The sequence below is a fragment of the Colius striatus genome, chromosome 4 (genome assembly GCF_028858725.1).
Source record: "Colius striatus isolate bColStr4 chromosome 4, bColStr4.1.hap1, whole genome shotgun sequence".
NCBI lineage: Eukaryota > Metazoa > Chordata > Aves > Coliiformes > Coliidae > Colius > Colius striatus.
The window spans coordinates 51,875,798-51,891,918 of record NC_084762.1 but is presented as its reverse complement, the minus strand read 5'-3'; the positions used below and the strand labels follow the sequence as shown (position 1 = coordinate 51,891,918).

Below are 16,121 nucleotides of genomic sequence, written 5' to 3'. Positions count from 1 at the left end.
CCTGTCTCCTTTTTATATGATGGCTCACTTCTTACATTAGACATAGATGGAGAGTCTGCAGAAGATGTCATCTTTACTGTGCAATTGCTCTGCTTGATTAGTTATGCTTCTTGGGTATCATCAGTGTGTTTCTTAGTTGTAAAGTTTAAAGGCTGACAGTGAATGAGGAAGGATTTTGATAACATTGAGGGAGAAAAAAATCTTTCTACCTTTTTCTTTCAGATACTAAACTTGCTAGCAGAGAGAGAGCGAAGTTATGCTTTAAAGCAGTAAGATGCAAAAACTCAGAAGGTAGGTTCTTTCCTGAATGTGGTACCTTCTTGAAGAAAACACACTTTGGATGCTGTATGATGAAATTGTGACTTCTCATGATGCTGAAACAATGCCTTCTCTTTTTATTCCTTAGAAAATTACACATTTGCAGACATTGTCTTTGGAAATGAACAGGTAGGTCAAGTAGTACAACTGCATATTCTGCCTTGTGCAAGGTGTCCCTGTCCTGTGCAAGTATCATAGTGAAAGCTTTTTTTAAAAATTAAAAATGGGAACAGTGCTTTCATAGTTGGGAAGTTGAGTTTTACATATCAAAACCAGTGGTCCTCTAGGATAACTTTATTTTGTATAAAGAGAAACACAACCTAGTGGATAGTCAGGAATTTTAAGTTCCCAACTCCACAACTGAGCTGCTTTGGGAGCACTTTGCTATGCTAACTTTTTTTGCTATGTTCTTTTTTCCTTTACATCTCCTTAGATCTTTTGAATATTTCCTAGCCCTCTGGTTTTCTAGTAGAGATCTGTGGATTTCAGATTCTTTTTTTCTGTTGTTTTTCTACATAGAAAATGTATCAGTTTTACCTTACATTAATAAAAATATATTTACAGCTTACCCAAAAAATAATCTGGAAACCTCTAATGAATATAGGTACTAGAATTTCAAAACTACTATAGTAGGTTTCAGTAAATTTGAAGAGTCTGTTTCTTTTCTTAATTTACGATTCTAGACTACTGTGCTCTCCAACTTGTTAAGCGTTTACGTATTGTGAAAAGTCCTTTTAGCAAATGATCTTGGTACAGCAAATGCTTTTCCAGTACCTGAGTAAAGTGAGGCACTTGCACCAGATCAGAAACATTAGCATAGAGAGTTTAGTTAGCTGGACGTGAGATTGCTGATTTTGTTCTGGTTTTACACTTTCCATGTAAGTATCCAGCTTTTAAAAGCCAAAGAAAACTTACTGCCTTGTCATTTTATAGGCATGTAAATTGAAGTAATGCACTAACCCTAACCCTACACTTGATATATCACAGGGGGCTGTCTGGTGGTAATAATCAAAGCCTCTGTTTCCAAGGTTGTAGTTTTAGCTTTATTCCAATAATCTATAGCTCTATTTCTCTGTTAGCTTAGCTCATGAGGTAGGAGCACTCTTGAACAGGGCAAGCATGGAAATGAAGACGTGTGGCATCCTGTAGGTTTGCAAAAGGAAGCAAAGCAAGATAACGGAAGTGATATACTGCAACGATGAGCTCTGTTACACTTAACTTGTGTCATTGCTTATCCTTTTCTAAGAGGTTTTTTTTTTTTTTCTTGCAGATAATAAGTTCAGCCAGTCCCTGTGCAGACTTTTTCTTCCAAAGCTTGTCCTCCGAATTTAAAAGAACATATGTGCAATCTCATACTCATGCATCTCAAAGGCCTGCAAAACTATCACCTGATGAGACAGTCAGATTGATACAAAGATGCAGTGAAGTCGATCTGAACATCGTTGTATTGTGGAAGGTATGTATGATAGTGGCCGTTGTGGAAATTTGCCCACAGAATATGACCACTGGAAAGTAATTAATATGGCAACCTGAACTTTCAGGTATACTCATATAAAGTTTGTGAATGAACTGTTTTCTAAAAAGAGACAAATGAATTTAAATGGTGTCAAGCAGCAAAGACAGTCTTAATAGCTATTCTTACAGTACACTTAAGTGGTTTTACATCACTTTGCATGCATCCAGTTCTTTTAATTTGGACTACTAAAACAGAAATTTCTGAAATACTAGACCAAGAGATTTGTTAATGTTTGTTTTTGTCATGGAACTGTAACATTGACCCAGTGTACTTTGAAGGAGAGAGTCTAATTTACCAGAATGCAAATATGAAGTAGTGGAAATTGGCAGTCTAAACTTCAGCAGCTGGCTACATTTTCAAAATTAAAAGCATACATATAAAGTAAAGGTTAGCATGACATATATATTTAGGTTTTGAACAGTACAACATCTTCCACTTATGGAGAAAATAATTCTGTATTGCGAAGATTATGATAGTTTCTGGTCTACAGATATCTTTATATTATATTCTGTAGGCATACGTTGTGGAAGACAACAAGCAGCTTATTTTGGAGGGCCAGCATCATGTTGCACTTACTGCAGTTGGGAAGGAGGCTTTCTCATTTCCTCAAAAGCAGGTAATTGAGTGTGAAATTTTCCTTTACAATTGCTTCTTTCTCAAAATAGACTTGATATGTTTTCTTGTAAGTTAAGTGGAATGACTTTGAATGCTTTTTGTAGTCTTAGCATCAGATAGATTTTACTGCTAACTAATTCAAACTGACTGACTTCAACATTGATTAGTCATCTATGTTGTAATAGCTAGGCTTAAGGAAGAGAAGAGCAGTATACAAGTATTTCAGGGTAAAACTAGGATCATACTTATGGTATAAAGTCCAAGTTGTTAGTTATTGCATAAAAAAGTTAATAATTCCACTATTTAACTATAACTTTGAGTGTTATATAAATAATTCAATAAACTCTATTACTATGCACAACTTTAAAGTGAAGATATTTAGTGTAAGATGTTAGAACAGCGGTGACATTGAAGCAGTTAAAAAGACATTGAAAGCTCCACTGGAATTGATCAAGGTGAAATAATATGCTATTAATTGAAGTTTTTTAGCTTGTGTGATTTTTTTTTTTTCCAAAGAAAATAGCTTGTCTGTAACAAACTGGTGGATATCTCCTGCAAGATTTGTCTATGTAAAGAAGACTAATCTGCAAAATAAAGAACAGAAAAGTCTTATACTTGTTTAGTTTTCTGCTGAGCAGTACATTGCCATTCCTTCCTGCTTTGGTGCTGTTCTTCTCAGGTTTTTACAAGTGTTGCAAACATCACATGTAACTTTTAGTGAGCTCTTACTCAAAGTTGCGTCTTAGTCAAAGTTCTAGCAAATAGTACCATACATTAATTTTGTCAAGGAAGTCTAATAGGACAAACATGTGTTTCTATAAGTATCATGCTATAGCACAAGTAGTGAATTACTCTGAAGTTGTGCACTTGACTTTGTTTTGTAATTATTTTTACATCATTAAGATGACTTTTCCATTTAGTTCTTTGTGCAATGAAATAGATGGGAATAGATGGAAAGGGGCATATAGTGTCAGCTAATAAACTGGCTGGTGTTTGTTGGTACTGAAAAACAGAAAAAATTAAGTTAAAATGTGTGAGAATTTTTTCACTCAACATACCCTCATCCCCAAAGCCCCCTTGGCATGTGTGGGCTCAAACAGAAGAAATATTAGTAATGAATCACATCTGCATCTGAAAATAAACAGACATACTAGGAGCAGAAATTTACATTTGTTGAGGACACTGGAACTCCAGTTGTCTGCATCAAGTTCAGTTTCAAATCAAAAATGAATCCCATCACCAGCAGGAACGAGGATCCAGATATACTTTCAGTTTGTTTTGAGGAATACATGCTACTATACTAGCATCCTTTGTAGTCTTTCTCATCAGTTACTATAACCACAGCTACATTCAAATAGATGATCATTTATTTTCTTCAGCATAAGGAACATACTTCCTTTGAAGTGTTCTGCACCTTGCTTGAAAACAAAAATTCATCTGTTTGGTGATGCAGTTGAAATCTAGTAGAAGAGTAATGGTGGTTGTTTTTAAGAGGTGTCTATGTTCTCTGTTCTCATTATAATGAAAGCCCAGATTTAAGTTGGATTTTAAGAGCCTATAATCTTGGGACTACTAAGGAGTCAAAAATTTCATATGGTCATACATACTTTTTTTTTAATTGGCACTTAATACTAGGAGGAAAGTAGACAAACCTCTCTGAGATTTGAGGTAAGGTATTACAAATTAAATATTTGAGACTTTTCAGCAGTTGATATCATTCACTCCACATTTAAGTATTAAAAAAGTTCCCCAAAACAGGATTAAATGAGTCTAGGTAGAGAAAATATTATACTTAATCTATTGAGGATTGCATATTGTCTTTCTATTACATTGTTCTTACAGAAAGTTACTCAAGCAGTGAAAAGCTGAGGGGGCAGTAGGAGGTGTTTGTGCACAAAAATCGCAAATGTGAACTTCTAACTTAACACTTTCAGTATACAGTTTTAAGACTTGTAACATTCCAATAGTTTCTCCTGTAAATCCACATTTATTCTCCAAGTCATAAGCAAGGTTGTGACCTGTAGACTATTCATGAGTGTCTTGTGCTGACAGTATAAAGATAATTGTTTTCTGTGGTCTAGACAGCAGAGGGAGATGGAGATACATGCTTTTACCAAGTCATGTTGGTTACAAGTTCTTGAGTGATAAAGGGCTGTTCAGATCTAAAAAAAATAGGTTTATTTGCAGATTCTGAACAGGATGCCACGTAGGATGTGAAAGGCTGCTCTCTGTGTTTCTTGCTGTGTTATATTTGCTGCTCTTTGGTGACTTTCTTGACTTTGAACAGCCTCTGCTTCATGCTCTTACAACCATCAAAGGAATTCTTGTGACTTGCAACATGGCCATCTCCAGCCAAGAACAGTCTCACAGACATGAAAAAAACATAAGCAAGTTTGCTCTCTGCACTGCCTCTCCACCCCTTCCCAGAGAAAGGACTCAAATCTTAGCTGAATTAATCAAAATAAATATGTTGAAGAAATCAAGATAGCTTACTTTACATTTTGGTGAAGTTCTGTCTATTGATTGGCTTCTGCTTCTTTGTCAATTTTAGTGACTTAAATTCAGAAGGATTCAAATGAAATCTTTGCCAGCTTGTAAGGGTTTAGTTTGGATTTATGGAACTGTCCAGGGAATCAAAGCTTCAGTAAGAGCACTGTAGTAGAAGAGTAGTAGCTCTGTAGTCACTGGCACTGTTAAGTTTTTCAGCAGTTGTTGGTAGATTGATAGTTGAGTGACCTGATAAAAAGTCGTTGTTATCTTGTGTCTAAGCTAAGCTGTTAGATGGCTGAGTGAGACACAGGGACGGGGTGGTTGCTTCTGTTTGGTTCCTTGTGGAAGATGTAATACATCCAACAGGGATATGGAACACACAGCAGGAAGCAATTGTTCTGGTAGCATAACTTGCCATTGTATTTGATAAAATCAGAGTAAAACTTTGGGATTCTGTAAAACATGAGATAGTGAGTCTTGTGAGAGGCTTAAAATCTTTTTTTTTTTTTTCTGGGTAAAATTTCTGCATGTTCCCACATTAAAAGTAAGAAAGTAACAGTAAAACTGTGCGAGTTAATTGGATGCTCAAAGGCATTTCTGTCCTTTTCTTCCCATGTCTGTTCAAATCAGAATTATGAACTATTTTCATCCATGCCAATGGTAACTATGCCTTTGAAGCCTACTGGTTTTCTGCATTGAATACAGTTTTTTGTTAGTTTGATTGTTTACAGGATTTTTTTTTTCAATCAACTGAATAGCACTGGTTTTGAGCATAGGTTACTGGACGCAGTGCACTTACCAGGTGATGTGATTATTTACATCTTTATGTTGTAGAAGTTTGGAATCATAATACATAGTATGCTGAAGGAACACTTAAAGAATATTGACTCTCTTGAAACATTTGTTTATTTCTTATAGAAAGCTCTCTGAATACCAGCAAAAACATTTCTCTTTCTATCCTTTCTTCCATTTGTATTTTTGACAAAATGGCCTTTTGTCAAAGGTAGATGGAAAAGCTAAATGTAGTTCATTTCCTTGAAAGAGAAACAAAAATGGTTCCACAAAATGATAGGTAATACCAATAATATGTAAGTAACATATCACATAAGATATTAAATTGAATAGGTTTAAACAGATGTGTTAGCAGTAGCTGAGTCCAAGTAGCAGGAGCTGCACTAATAAAAATTAGCTGGAATGTCTTTTTTGATGATTATACTGCTATGTGTTCTGTTTCTCTTCTGAAACTTACTTGCAGGAATCAGATTGTCTTAACTTAAAGTCAACTCACAATTGCATCTGAAATACACCTATTCTGACTTGTCTTCTCTACTGTAACTTAAGAATCAAAACTCCAAATACTTCACCCATCCATTCACAGTCAGGGCTGTTGATCAACATTATTGCTGTCTCTAATATTTTTCTGATCTGTTGAATTCAATAAAAAAGATTCCAAAGGATAAGCACGATGTAATTATGGTGCTATGGAAGTAGTAGCACAGGGCTGGGGCGTTTGCCACGCTTCTGGTAGGTGAAGACTTCACGCTGATGGAAGGTGAGAAGCAGTCTTGGAGAAGCTTGTCACTTGGCATGTTGGGAGTAGTGCATGCATACTTCTGAAACACATTAGTATGCGAGTGTAAACTTAGTTTTGAGTGAAGTCTAGATGAGATAAAGTGTCCTGAGTGTGTTTCAGGCCAAGCATACTTTTTTTTTTAGACACCCCTGTGCATTCCAGGCAGAATTAATCCAGATGTGCTTCAGGAATGCACAAAATGTGCTGCTCATTCTGTCACGTGGATGGGACTAGTGTTACCTCGAAGTAAAATCCATTAAATGCAATGTAGCATGGATACAAGCTTTTTGGCAGCTTCAATGCAGAGATGATAATTTGTTTTGGTAATACAGCTTCTTAATGTGGGTGATGAGTGAGGCAGCAATATTTTGGTTGGAAGTAGGAATTTTTGGGAGATAGGAGACAGTAGGGTTTAAATAACTTTATTTTTCCTAACAGTGAGTTACTGGAAGTGACTTCTGCTTGTTCAGAATTTTTTTTACAGAATACATGGGAAGGGATACTTGAATAAAACACAAATTGCTGGATGGATTTAAGACTTTATTTAAACCAAATTGATAAAGGGAAAGCAAAATTCTTAAGGGAAAGAAACTATTAAGAGCTGAAGTGTACAATTTTCACTCTGTTTTGTGATGAATTAATGTACCAATTACTTTACCAATTTTACAGGACTGGCTTATGTTATTGTCTTGAATGAAGTATTCCAAATAGCTGAAAAGTTATCTGCTGTTTTTACTATTGAGGGACTGCAAAGCTGATGATAGTGTTTGTGCTTTCAAATGCATTATTACTGGCGTATCAGTAAAATACTCTTGAATCAGTAAAATGACTCTCGTCATTTCTATAATTAGGAGTTGGAGTGAATATGGATGAGTTGCATGGTGAAGGCAACCAACTTCAGTTTTAAGTTTCAAAATGTGAATTCTCATCTCCAAAATGGAAAAGGGAGGAAGACACGCCACTTGGGATCTCTCATTGTCCCACTCTTGTTCTTTACATTTTTGTATATTCTGCCTTTATATGTGTGTAGTGTTGTTCCAGAGTTTTCCACTTAGATTTTCATCAGTGCTGTGCATATTGGTCCTTTGTACTTGACTGAATATGTTGTTAATCCTCTTGGCTATGTGTAACTTGTGATTTATGGGGCGAATGTGCTCAATTTCCATACGACTTGGAAATCGAATTGAGGTTTACCACTTTATGGAGTGTTTAAGAGCACATTGACCCAGTCATTGAGAAGATTGGTTTTGAAATTGAAAACTTAAGGTTGTCTAATAGCATGTAGAAAAATCCTTTAAATGACTGCGTGTGAAGAGATCATCACTTCCACCCATCTGACAGAAGGGAAGAACTTTCCAATTTGAAAGTGCGTTTTGAGAAATTAAGGAATGTATTATAGGAAGACCTGTCTATTGCATCTATTGGATAATGCATCTTTCAATGGTGTAAATTTTGACTTCTCCAACTTTTAGCTTAGCACAGTTACAGGAGGTACCTAAAATGTGTGACTGACTGATAGCCAATTTCTGAAGTATAAGTAGGGATAGTATGTAAGTTGGTTCATAATAGTAGCAAAACAAGGTCCCATCTGTTTTATAACTCCTGAATAAGTGGAGAATGTTCCTCTTAAAACTAGATACAAGCATACTGTAAGTATATTCCTTTGAAGCTGGCCTTTATAGTTGGCTTTAGGCAGCAAAAAGCTTTCTAAAAATAGAAATAACTTCCCTCGTGCCAGTTGTGCAGTTTGTGGTTCTTGGAAAGTAGCGGTTTGAACAGTGTAGTTCTGGTGCTACTGCCTGTTACGTGTTTCTAGTTAAAAATCAAAAAGCCTAAAAATGCATCTCTAGGATCCAAAAGAATAACACTAACCACCCCCACCCCTCCTCCTGGTGCAGGTCTTCCAAACTCCTCTCATGATGAAGTCTCTTCCAGTCAAGCTTATCTATACCTACCAGTATGTATGGATGAGACCGTCAAATTACTCCCTTTAAAAAATGGTTAAGGTGTCACTTAACCATTCTTGTGACCTTGTATGCGATACAAGGTGTTTGTTGTCTACCAGGGCCTGTGGCATTTCTGGAGGCTTTGTGGAGAACCGTAATCAGTTAACAAGCAGAGTTGAGCTGTCCAGAAATTTTTGAAGTTTTTGAGGCAGTACTCTATTTGAGCTGGTATTCTAGGAGTTCAGCAATAAAATACAATACCTCCTGTTTAATTCTTGGTTTTATTTTACTTTGCTTCTAGGTGTAAATAACCAAAAGTCTTTGAGGCTATTATCTGCTTGGTGCGTATATTTTTGGAGGGAGAGTGCAGGTGTGCAGGTAGATACAGGCACCTTTTTCTGTTGCCTTGATCCAATTTCCCGAGCTCTGGAGTAGGGCAGGAGTTCAATACATCCTTAAACTTAAAATTTCTTGTTAGCTGACTCTAGCTAGCTCCCTGATTTGTATGCATATCTTGATTACCACTCAGGAGTGCTTAGTTCTCTTCTGAAGCATTACATAAGAGAATAATGTCCTATGTGTCATGTCTTAGCCTTTGTTATAAGTACACAATTACAAAACCCCTACACTTTGAAAAGTTAAATTTGAAAAGACACCTAGAGGCTGTCTGGAATTAAGATTTAGCTCTGTGGCAGTAAATGATTCATCTTACTGCCTTCCAGTCCTTCAATAGAGGTGTAATATTAGAGCTATAAAGTTTTGAAATGTTAACACCACTCTGCGTTTTCAACAGTAAACATTCCTGCTGCATTTCATGATGTTCTTGACTGTAGAGATAAACCTTCATATTTATCTTTTGTAGGGTTTAAAAAAAATACTCGGGAATTCTGATTGGGAGGACTTGGAACAGGTAACTGACTCTAGGGCAAACTACAGTGTGTAGGATATTGGTATGTGCTTGAAGAGGGCCATGAGTAATTGGCTAGACTGTGATTTGAGGAGAAAGAAATTTAAATGGAAATCTGTAATCTCATTTCTGGAGGCAGTGTGTTTCACATTTTTAATCTTCATCAAGTTATATACAGATAGGATAGGGCAGAAATACCAAATTCATTCATTGCTTAAAATACGTTTCATTGCTGCTGTGAAAAATCTGGAATTTTTTTCTTCTCAAATTACATAACATAAACCCCACAACCCTACTCTCAAGAAGAAAGAATTACAAGCCTGGTAAATGTTTGATGTCTTTCTGGTATTGCTAGCACAGGCAAACATTGACAGAGATGTTCATACAAATTGCCGAATGTCTAGTGTGTCTTATTTTTGAGTCAGATTCTGTTGCCTGTAGTATTTCTTTTCAACTTGGAGGGTACAATCCATCACCCTTAAATAGTATTACTTTGTTACACTTGTGCTGACTGACTTATTGGTGACTTTTTAAATTCGTCTTTCACTTGCTTTTAGTCACTTGCTCTTATTGCTGAATATTCTTTTTTTTTTTCCTTCTAAAGACACACTTTTTGCAGAATAGATTCTTAAGGGAATAATGTAAGGCAGCCCCACCCCAAATCAATACTATTTACAAAACAGATGATGTTGGGTAGAGTTACGGTAGTGCTGGATCAAATTACCTTGTTTCGTGTCGCATCTTTCTGTATAATCTCATTTGTTCTGCTTGAGAGATTGATTCTGGCTCACAGGGTTAGGATGAGACCCAAATATTGTCAATATTTGACTTGGGCTTTCAGCTGGAGACAAAAGTAACTTGTATTTGCAAGAGCTTGGTCTCTGACTTTTAAGATAGTCTGCATTATTAAATCATTCTGTCATTGTTCACACATTCCTATGAACTTCAACTTCCTTTGCTTTGCATCTCTTTTGGGAAACTTGGCTATTTGCTTTCCTGATGTGAGCTTCCTGGGCCAGGTGATGGAACTTTTTTTTTTTTTGTATGAATAGGGAACTGTGTAAATGAAATAAAACCTCACACTGACAAACCACTATAATAATAGCATGATGTTGTGAAACTTGCACAGATAGCATTTTCACAAACAGCTGTGAAAACTGTCTCAAAAGATGATAAGAGAGAAATCATGTCAGTTCCTCCTCTAGTGTGCTTAAATACAAAACACATTGGAAAAAACTTCATGGTGCTGTAGACTTATTTCCCTGGAGTTATAGTTCACAATGGAAAATTGTAGCTTCTAGGATGTGTTTCATGTGTTGCACAGTACCTTATGTTAATATTTTCATTCAGAATTCAGTCCTTCTGAATTTGTGTTTCAGGAATTATCAGAAATGGTTCTCTTAAAGTTTTTTCGACCAGAAAACACACCGGTACCAGCAAGACCAACACCAGAACAGCTTTCTAATCTTATCAAGACAAGTCTTCATTATCCAGAGTCTTTCAATCATTCTTTTAATCAAAAAAGGTTCGTGCAACATTTTCTTTAGGAACTTTTGAAATATTTTTAGTTTGGCATAAATCCTGTTGAGAGATGCTATGCAAGATAGGACGCAAAAGGTAAGTCTGTTGTATCAGGGTGAAATAGTGTTCAATTCCTAAACTCACTGCTTCAGAATTGTATAGGTAAAATGAAAATTTCATGAAGAGAAGATGGCTGTAAAATCACTAACAGTTTTAATGTTAACTAGTAAGATTGTCAAACTTACTGAAAGAAATACTCTGCCTCTGTGTTTTATTTTTATGTCAGAATAAACAGTGTGACTACTTTGAGGAGCTAGACAGAAAGTGCTACTTTTCAAGGCAATAGAACTGCAATTGTCTACAGCATCTGACTTGCCAAGATCAGCAGCCTGTGTTTCTGATTTATGTCAGAAAGAAAGGTGGTAACAGATTAGATTACTGCAGCTTGTCTCCTGGAAGAGTATGAAAATTAACCTCTGTCAAAAAGCAGACTGCTAAAGTAAATTAGCTTGAGCCTGTAAAATCTGTGAGTTTTTCAAAACTAAAATGGTCCGAACAAAACCTTCTGGATTCATTTCCAGGTATGAAATGAATTTCCAGGTATGAAATAAATTGTATTTGAAACAGAAAGGTGCCTTTTAAGGTTGAGATAAAAACAACTCAAACCTTTTAAGGTTTGAGTTGTTTTTATCAGAGAACTCTACTGTGTTATGCTTCCTAAAATTTCAGTTAATGTATGTAAGTTGCAAAAAAAAGAAAAAAAAATTTCTTTGTAAGATCTGTAATTTTAACATTTTATAAGGTAGTATATTTTAGTGATAGTTACAAAGTGTGCATTATCCCAGTGTCAAATTCATAATTGACTCATTACCGTTGCTAATTGTTCTTTTCTTGTTACTCAAGTTTAGAATATTTAAACAGCTAAGCAATGGCAAGGAATTCCAGCAACACAAATCACTTGTTGCATTCATAGAGCTGTTTCAGCTACAGTAGTTTCTGTAGCTGCCTGCGAACATCTTCATCTTTCATGCTGCAGCATTATTTATACAACCAATCATATTAATTGTCAACATTGAAGAATATCAGCTAACTGTATTAGGCTTACACATTCACTGTTAAATGTATGTGCTGTCTGTTCTGTTTGGGCACTTTCTGACTAAAACTTTAGGCTAAGTGCCAGCAATTCCCCTACAGGAGACAGTTCAGAAGAAGGGTACCTAGACAAAATGTGTTAAACAGTGGTTCAGAGAGCAGTATAGTGGACTGTGGAACCTCTTTTGGCATAATTGATCCGATGCGATTTGCCTTAATAGCTTTTACTACAGGAAATTCTAGACAATGTAAGTGATGATTATATTGCTGTGTACACTGACTGTTGCGTAGTAGATGACTGACTACACGTTAATTTTATATTACTTGTAATTAATTTTAACCATTGAAGTATAATTAAGACTATCCAGAGTAAGACTTCTTTTGCTTTACTATGGAACTGTTTCTCTTTGCAGCCTCTGTCTGGTACCTGTCACTCTCCTGCTTTCCAATTGTTCCCAGGCTGTTGTAGATGTAATGATAGATTTGCGGCATAAAACAACAAGGTAATGTGTCAATGGTAATAAAAAAATATTTTCTGAGAATACTTCCCAGTTATGGGCAGCCTTGTAACATTTCAACTGTACTGAATATCTAGAATAGGATCTTTTCAGTACTGTTTTTCTTTGAAAGAATGGGAAGTGATAAAGGCGTCATACAAACCAATGGGAGTCAAATGAGACTCTTCAGTCAGTGCTCAATTTTACTTTGCTTCTGACTACTGCTAAGACAAGACCTTGAATTGTGACTTTCAAATGGTTAAACTGCAGATCTTTTCTATGAATGTAGAAATCTGCCACAAGGCAGAAGAGCAAATGGCCTGAAGTTGTACCAGGGGAGGTTCAGACTGGATATGAGGAGGAATTTCTTTACTGAAAGGGCTGTCAGGCACTGGAATGGGCTGCCCAGGGAGGTGGTGGAGTCACTGTCCCTAGAGGTGGTTGAGGAGCAGTTGGATGTTGCACTTGGTGAAATGGTCTAGTGGTTGATAGGGCTGGGACAAAGGCTCGACTTAATGATCTTAAAGGTCTCTTCCAGCCAAAATTATTCTATGATTTTATGATATTGAGGTAGGCTTAGTCATGGGGAACATTTGCCTCTTTCCAAAAGTCTGTCCAGGCGAGGACAAAATTAAAAGCCCAGGGCCTAATATATGTTCAGAAATAGAGGACAGAAGACTTAAGTTGGTTTTACTTCATAGCTCACCATTCTTAACTGATCAGTGATCAGATATGTTTTCACAAGATGATCATGTTTCATAACAGTGTTAAGACATGTCTTTGAAAGGATAGTGTAATCGTGTGCCTTGAAATGTACTGAAAACCAACAAAACCCCAAACACCTCCCACTCCCAAGCCAGCATGTTACACTGCTTTAGAGACACTGCTGTATACCCATGTTGAGTAGTTGTGACATGCACTCTGATTTAAACTCCCTTTTATTGGACAGACTCAAGACTGCCTTCTGTAGGGATTCAAAACTCTGACAACTTCAATCTTATTGCTTGTCTGTTGTTAACATTACATGGCAGTTATATAAAAAACTGGGAATTTATTGGACTTCATCATTATACATACATATATATAATAAATGTTCTGTTTATAGTGTACAGTTTATTGAGAACCAAAAAAATGTTAGAAAGTTTTGTACTGCATCATCTGAGCTAATGGGAGAGCTGCTGTTAAGAGTGTGTTAAGTGTGAGTCAAAGAATACTAAAAAGTGTTTGTCAAAAAGTAAGGACCCAGAGTTAAATGGAGCTGATGAGTAGATATGAAGATTCATAAGGTACGAAGGTACCTTAAGTACTCTGTCACACTGTGTACTTGTTTGTGGAGATGGGATTGTGTGTGTGTGGATATAGATGTAGCAGGAAAGAGGACATATAGACATGCCATGTTTTGAAGCTGTTTAGTTTCTTGGTAAAATTAGAAGCACAGTTCTCTCTATACTTATCATTGCATCTGTTGTGCTTTCAAAGCCTAACTTTGTCTTGCTAGAAAAACCTTAATCCCTTAAAGATAAGGGGACTGGTGCTGGTATAGGAAAACAAGCATGATGCATGTGGGTAAAACAATGACTTAAGGGAAATTATTGTAGCAGTAAAAAACTCTTCAGCTTCCAAGTCATCAGAGACAACTGGTGGTGGGCACCAGGGCATCCAAAGACTGACAGAGTAATAAGTTAAGTTTCTGATTCCTGCCTTTTGAAAAGAAGTTTTTGGAAAGCATAAACAAGCATCTCATTGTAAGGAGCTAGCAACCAACACACAGTGCATTCTGAAAGCTTGGGAAAACTTGAGGTTCAGGGCATCCTGTAAACTGGTATGCTTCAAATGCAGAAAAGTAACTTTGTAACCTTCTTTTTCAGCCCAGAAGCACTAGAAATCCATGGATCCTTTACATGGCTTGGACAAACACAATACAAGCTTCAACTTAAAAGCCAGGAGGTCTATAGCTTGCAGCTAAAAGCTTGCTTCGTTCATACAGGTGTCTATAATCTTGGAACCCCCAGAGTATTTGCCAAGCTAGCGGACCAAGTTACGCTGTATGAAACAAATCAACAGAACTCCATGCCTGCACTGATTATTATCAATAATATCTGACCACTTCCAGGGGAAAAAAAAAATCACACTAAAAGACAAAATAAATGGGATTCTTTTCTTATATCGCTGGTTGACATTTTGCTGCAGTTTTTGGAAATAGCACCTCAAACATCTAACTTGTTACTAAAGATTGTGTAGGAAAGAAATTAGTAAAATATTCAGACTACTTGTCAATTTGTTTCTCAATGCAACGCACGTTGGACTGAAAATATGTTTATCCTTTTATAATGTATTTCTTCTCTGGTAATTAAGATATTAATAACACAAAATACTCTGACTCCAAATCTGAACATATTTATATGTCTGACGCCCTGTCAAAAATGCAGCTTGACTGCTGTTAGAACTTCCAGCATGGTGTGTTAATATTTGTTGGCTGTGTTAGGGTATGGTACAGGAAGAAATCCTTATTGACTTTTTCCTGTCTGAAGCCATTAGTTACGATAAATCCCAACCTTACTGTGAAGTTCAAGAAGATCTCAAATCTGTTTCTGTTTCTCTCTTAATTTAATATTTTGAGTTTTCATGGTTATGGAAACGATGACCTTTCAAGGTTTACATACAAGTCCCACCTAAGGTGTTTCAAAAGCAATTTCTTTGACCAGTTTGAGTATTTTCTCATTCATCTCAACACGGAACGCACTATTTCACACCCATGAGATTGTCACTTGCTTTATTATGTAATTATAACAATTGATCTGTTTTAGAAAAAAGCTACTCAAGATTTTCAAGAAATGTATTATATTTATAACAAATGTAATGTAAATAGAATAAAACATACACCATATTCACTGTATGGACTTTGGGCCTGTTTTCCTTGATTTTATGCAGCTATAGCAATCTGCAATTTCTGATACTGTATCTATATTCTGTACTGCCTTCCTTCGAGCCCTTTTTTTTTGGGGTGAAGTTCCTGGCTTGTTTGCAACCTGTGGCAAATGCTGGAAATTGTAGTGACTGCCGTATTTGATTTTTGAGTCCTTATCCCATGTTCCCAGGTTCAAACCCCAGAGCTCAGCTGTCTGGGAAATCTCAATTCCTTGCTGTGTCCTGGGGATTTTTACTTCTGACTGTCTGCTGTGTCTTGTGGCTGAAGGCAATTACTTCATAAGACAACACTGAGCTATGAAACAATCATTTGCTTTCAGATGCATGTTTTTCTTTTTAGACAAGGTTTCCAGTTTTACTGGTATTCAGTACAATGGTGTGACTGGCTCCAGGCCTTAAAACTTCCTGGGAAGTTGTAGAACCCTTTCGTAGTCGTATTAAACGTGACCATGTATCATACTGGGCAGATTTGGAAGACTTCTTTCTAAGTGGTTCCTTTTGCATTATCACCTGTCCTCTTTCCTCTGTTTTGCCACTCCTAGGGAATGGAAGTTGTTATTGATGCTCTTCAGCTATCCATCGGTGGACTACGGTGTTCTAAGTGTTTTTAAGACTTCTTCAAGTAGTTGAGTGGCACAAGTTACAGTATTCTAATAGAGAATGTTTCCACAAGAGTTTTGTGAGATTATGAGTCAGAAGTTTTAACTGCTGTTTTTCA

General features: G+C 36.4%; 1 protein-coding gene across 9 annotated transcripts in view; it reads left to right on the top strand.

The window, feature by feature from the left end:
* The window catches only part of TRAPPC8 (trafficking protein particle complex subunit 8), a 56,904-nt gene extending 41,533 nt beyond the window's left edge, over positions 1–15,371 (top strand). For 5 of the 9 annotated variants that reach the window (XM_061994984.1, XM_061994983.1, XM_061994980.1 and 2 more), the window contains 8 exons: positions 223–291; positions 407–447; positions 1,589–1,774; positions 2,349–2,450; positions 9,321–9,368; positions 10,745–10,890; positions 12,392–12,481; positions 14,344–15,371. In XM_061994984.1, the coding sequence (XP_061850968.1) occupies positions 223–291; positions 407–447; positions 1,589–1,774; positions 2,349–2,450; positions 9,321–9,368; positions 10,745–10,890; positions 12,392–12,481; positions 14,344–14,578 (917 nt within the window). In that variant the 3' untranslated portion in view covers positions 14,579–15,371. Of the gene's footprint in view, positions 1–222; positions 292–406; positions 448–1,588; positions 1,775–2,348; positions 2,451–9,320; positions 9,369–10,744; positions 10,891–11,172; positions 11,468–12,391; positions 12,482–14,343 lie in introns of those variants that run through there. The other 4 variants (XM_061994987.1, XM_061994986.1, XM_061994981.1 and 1 more) reach the window with 2 other exon arrangements.
* The last annotated feature ends 750 nt before the right edge of the window (positions 15,372–16,121 follow it).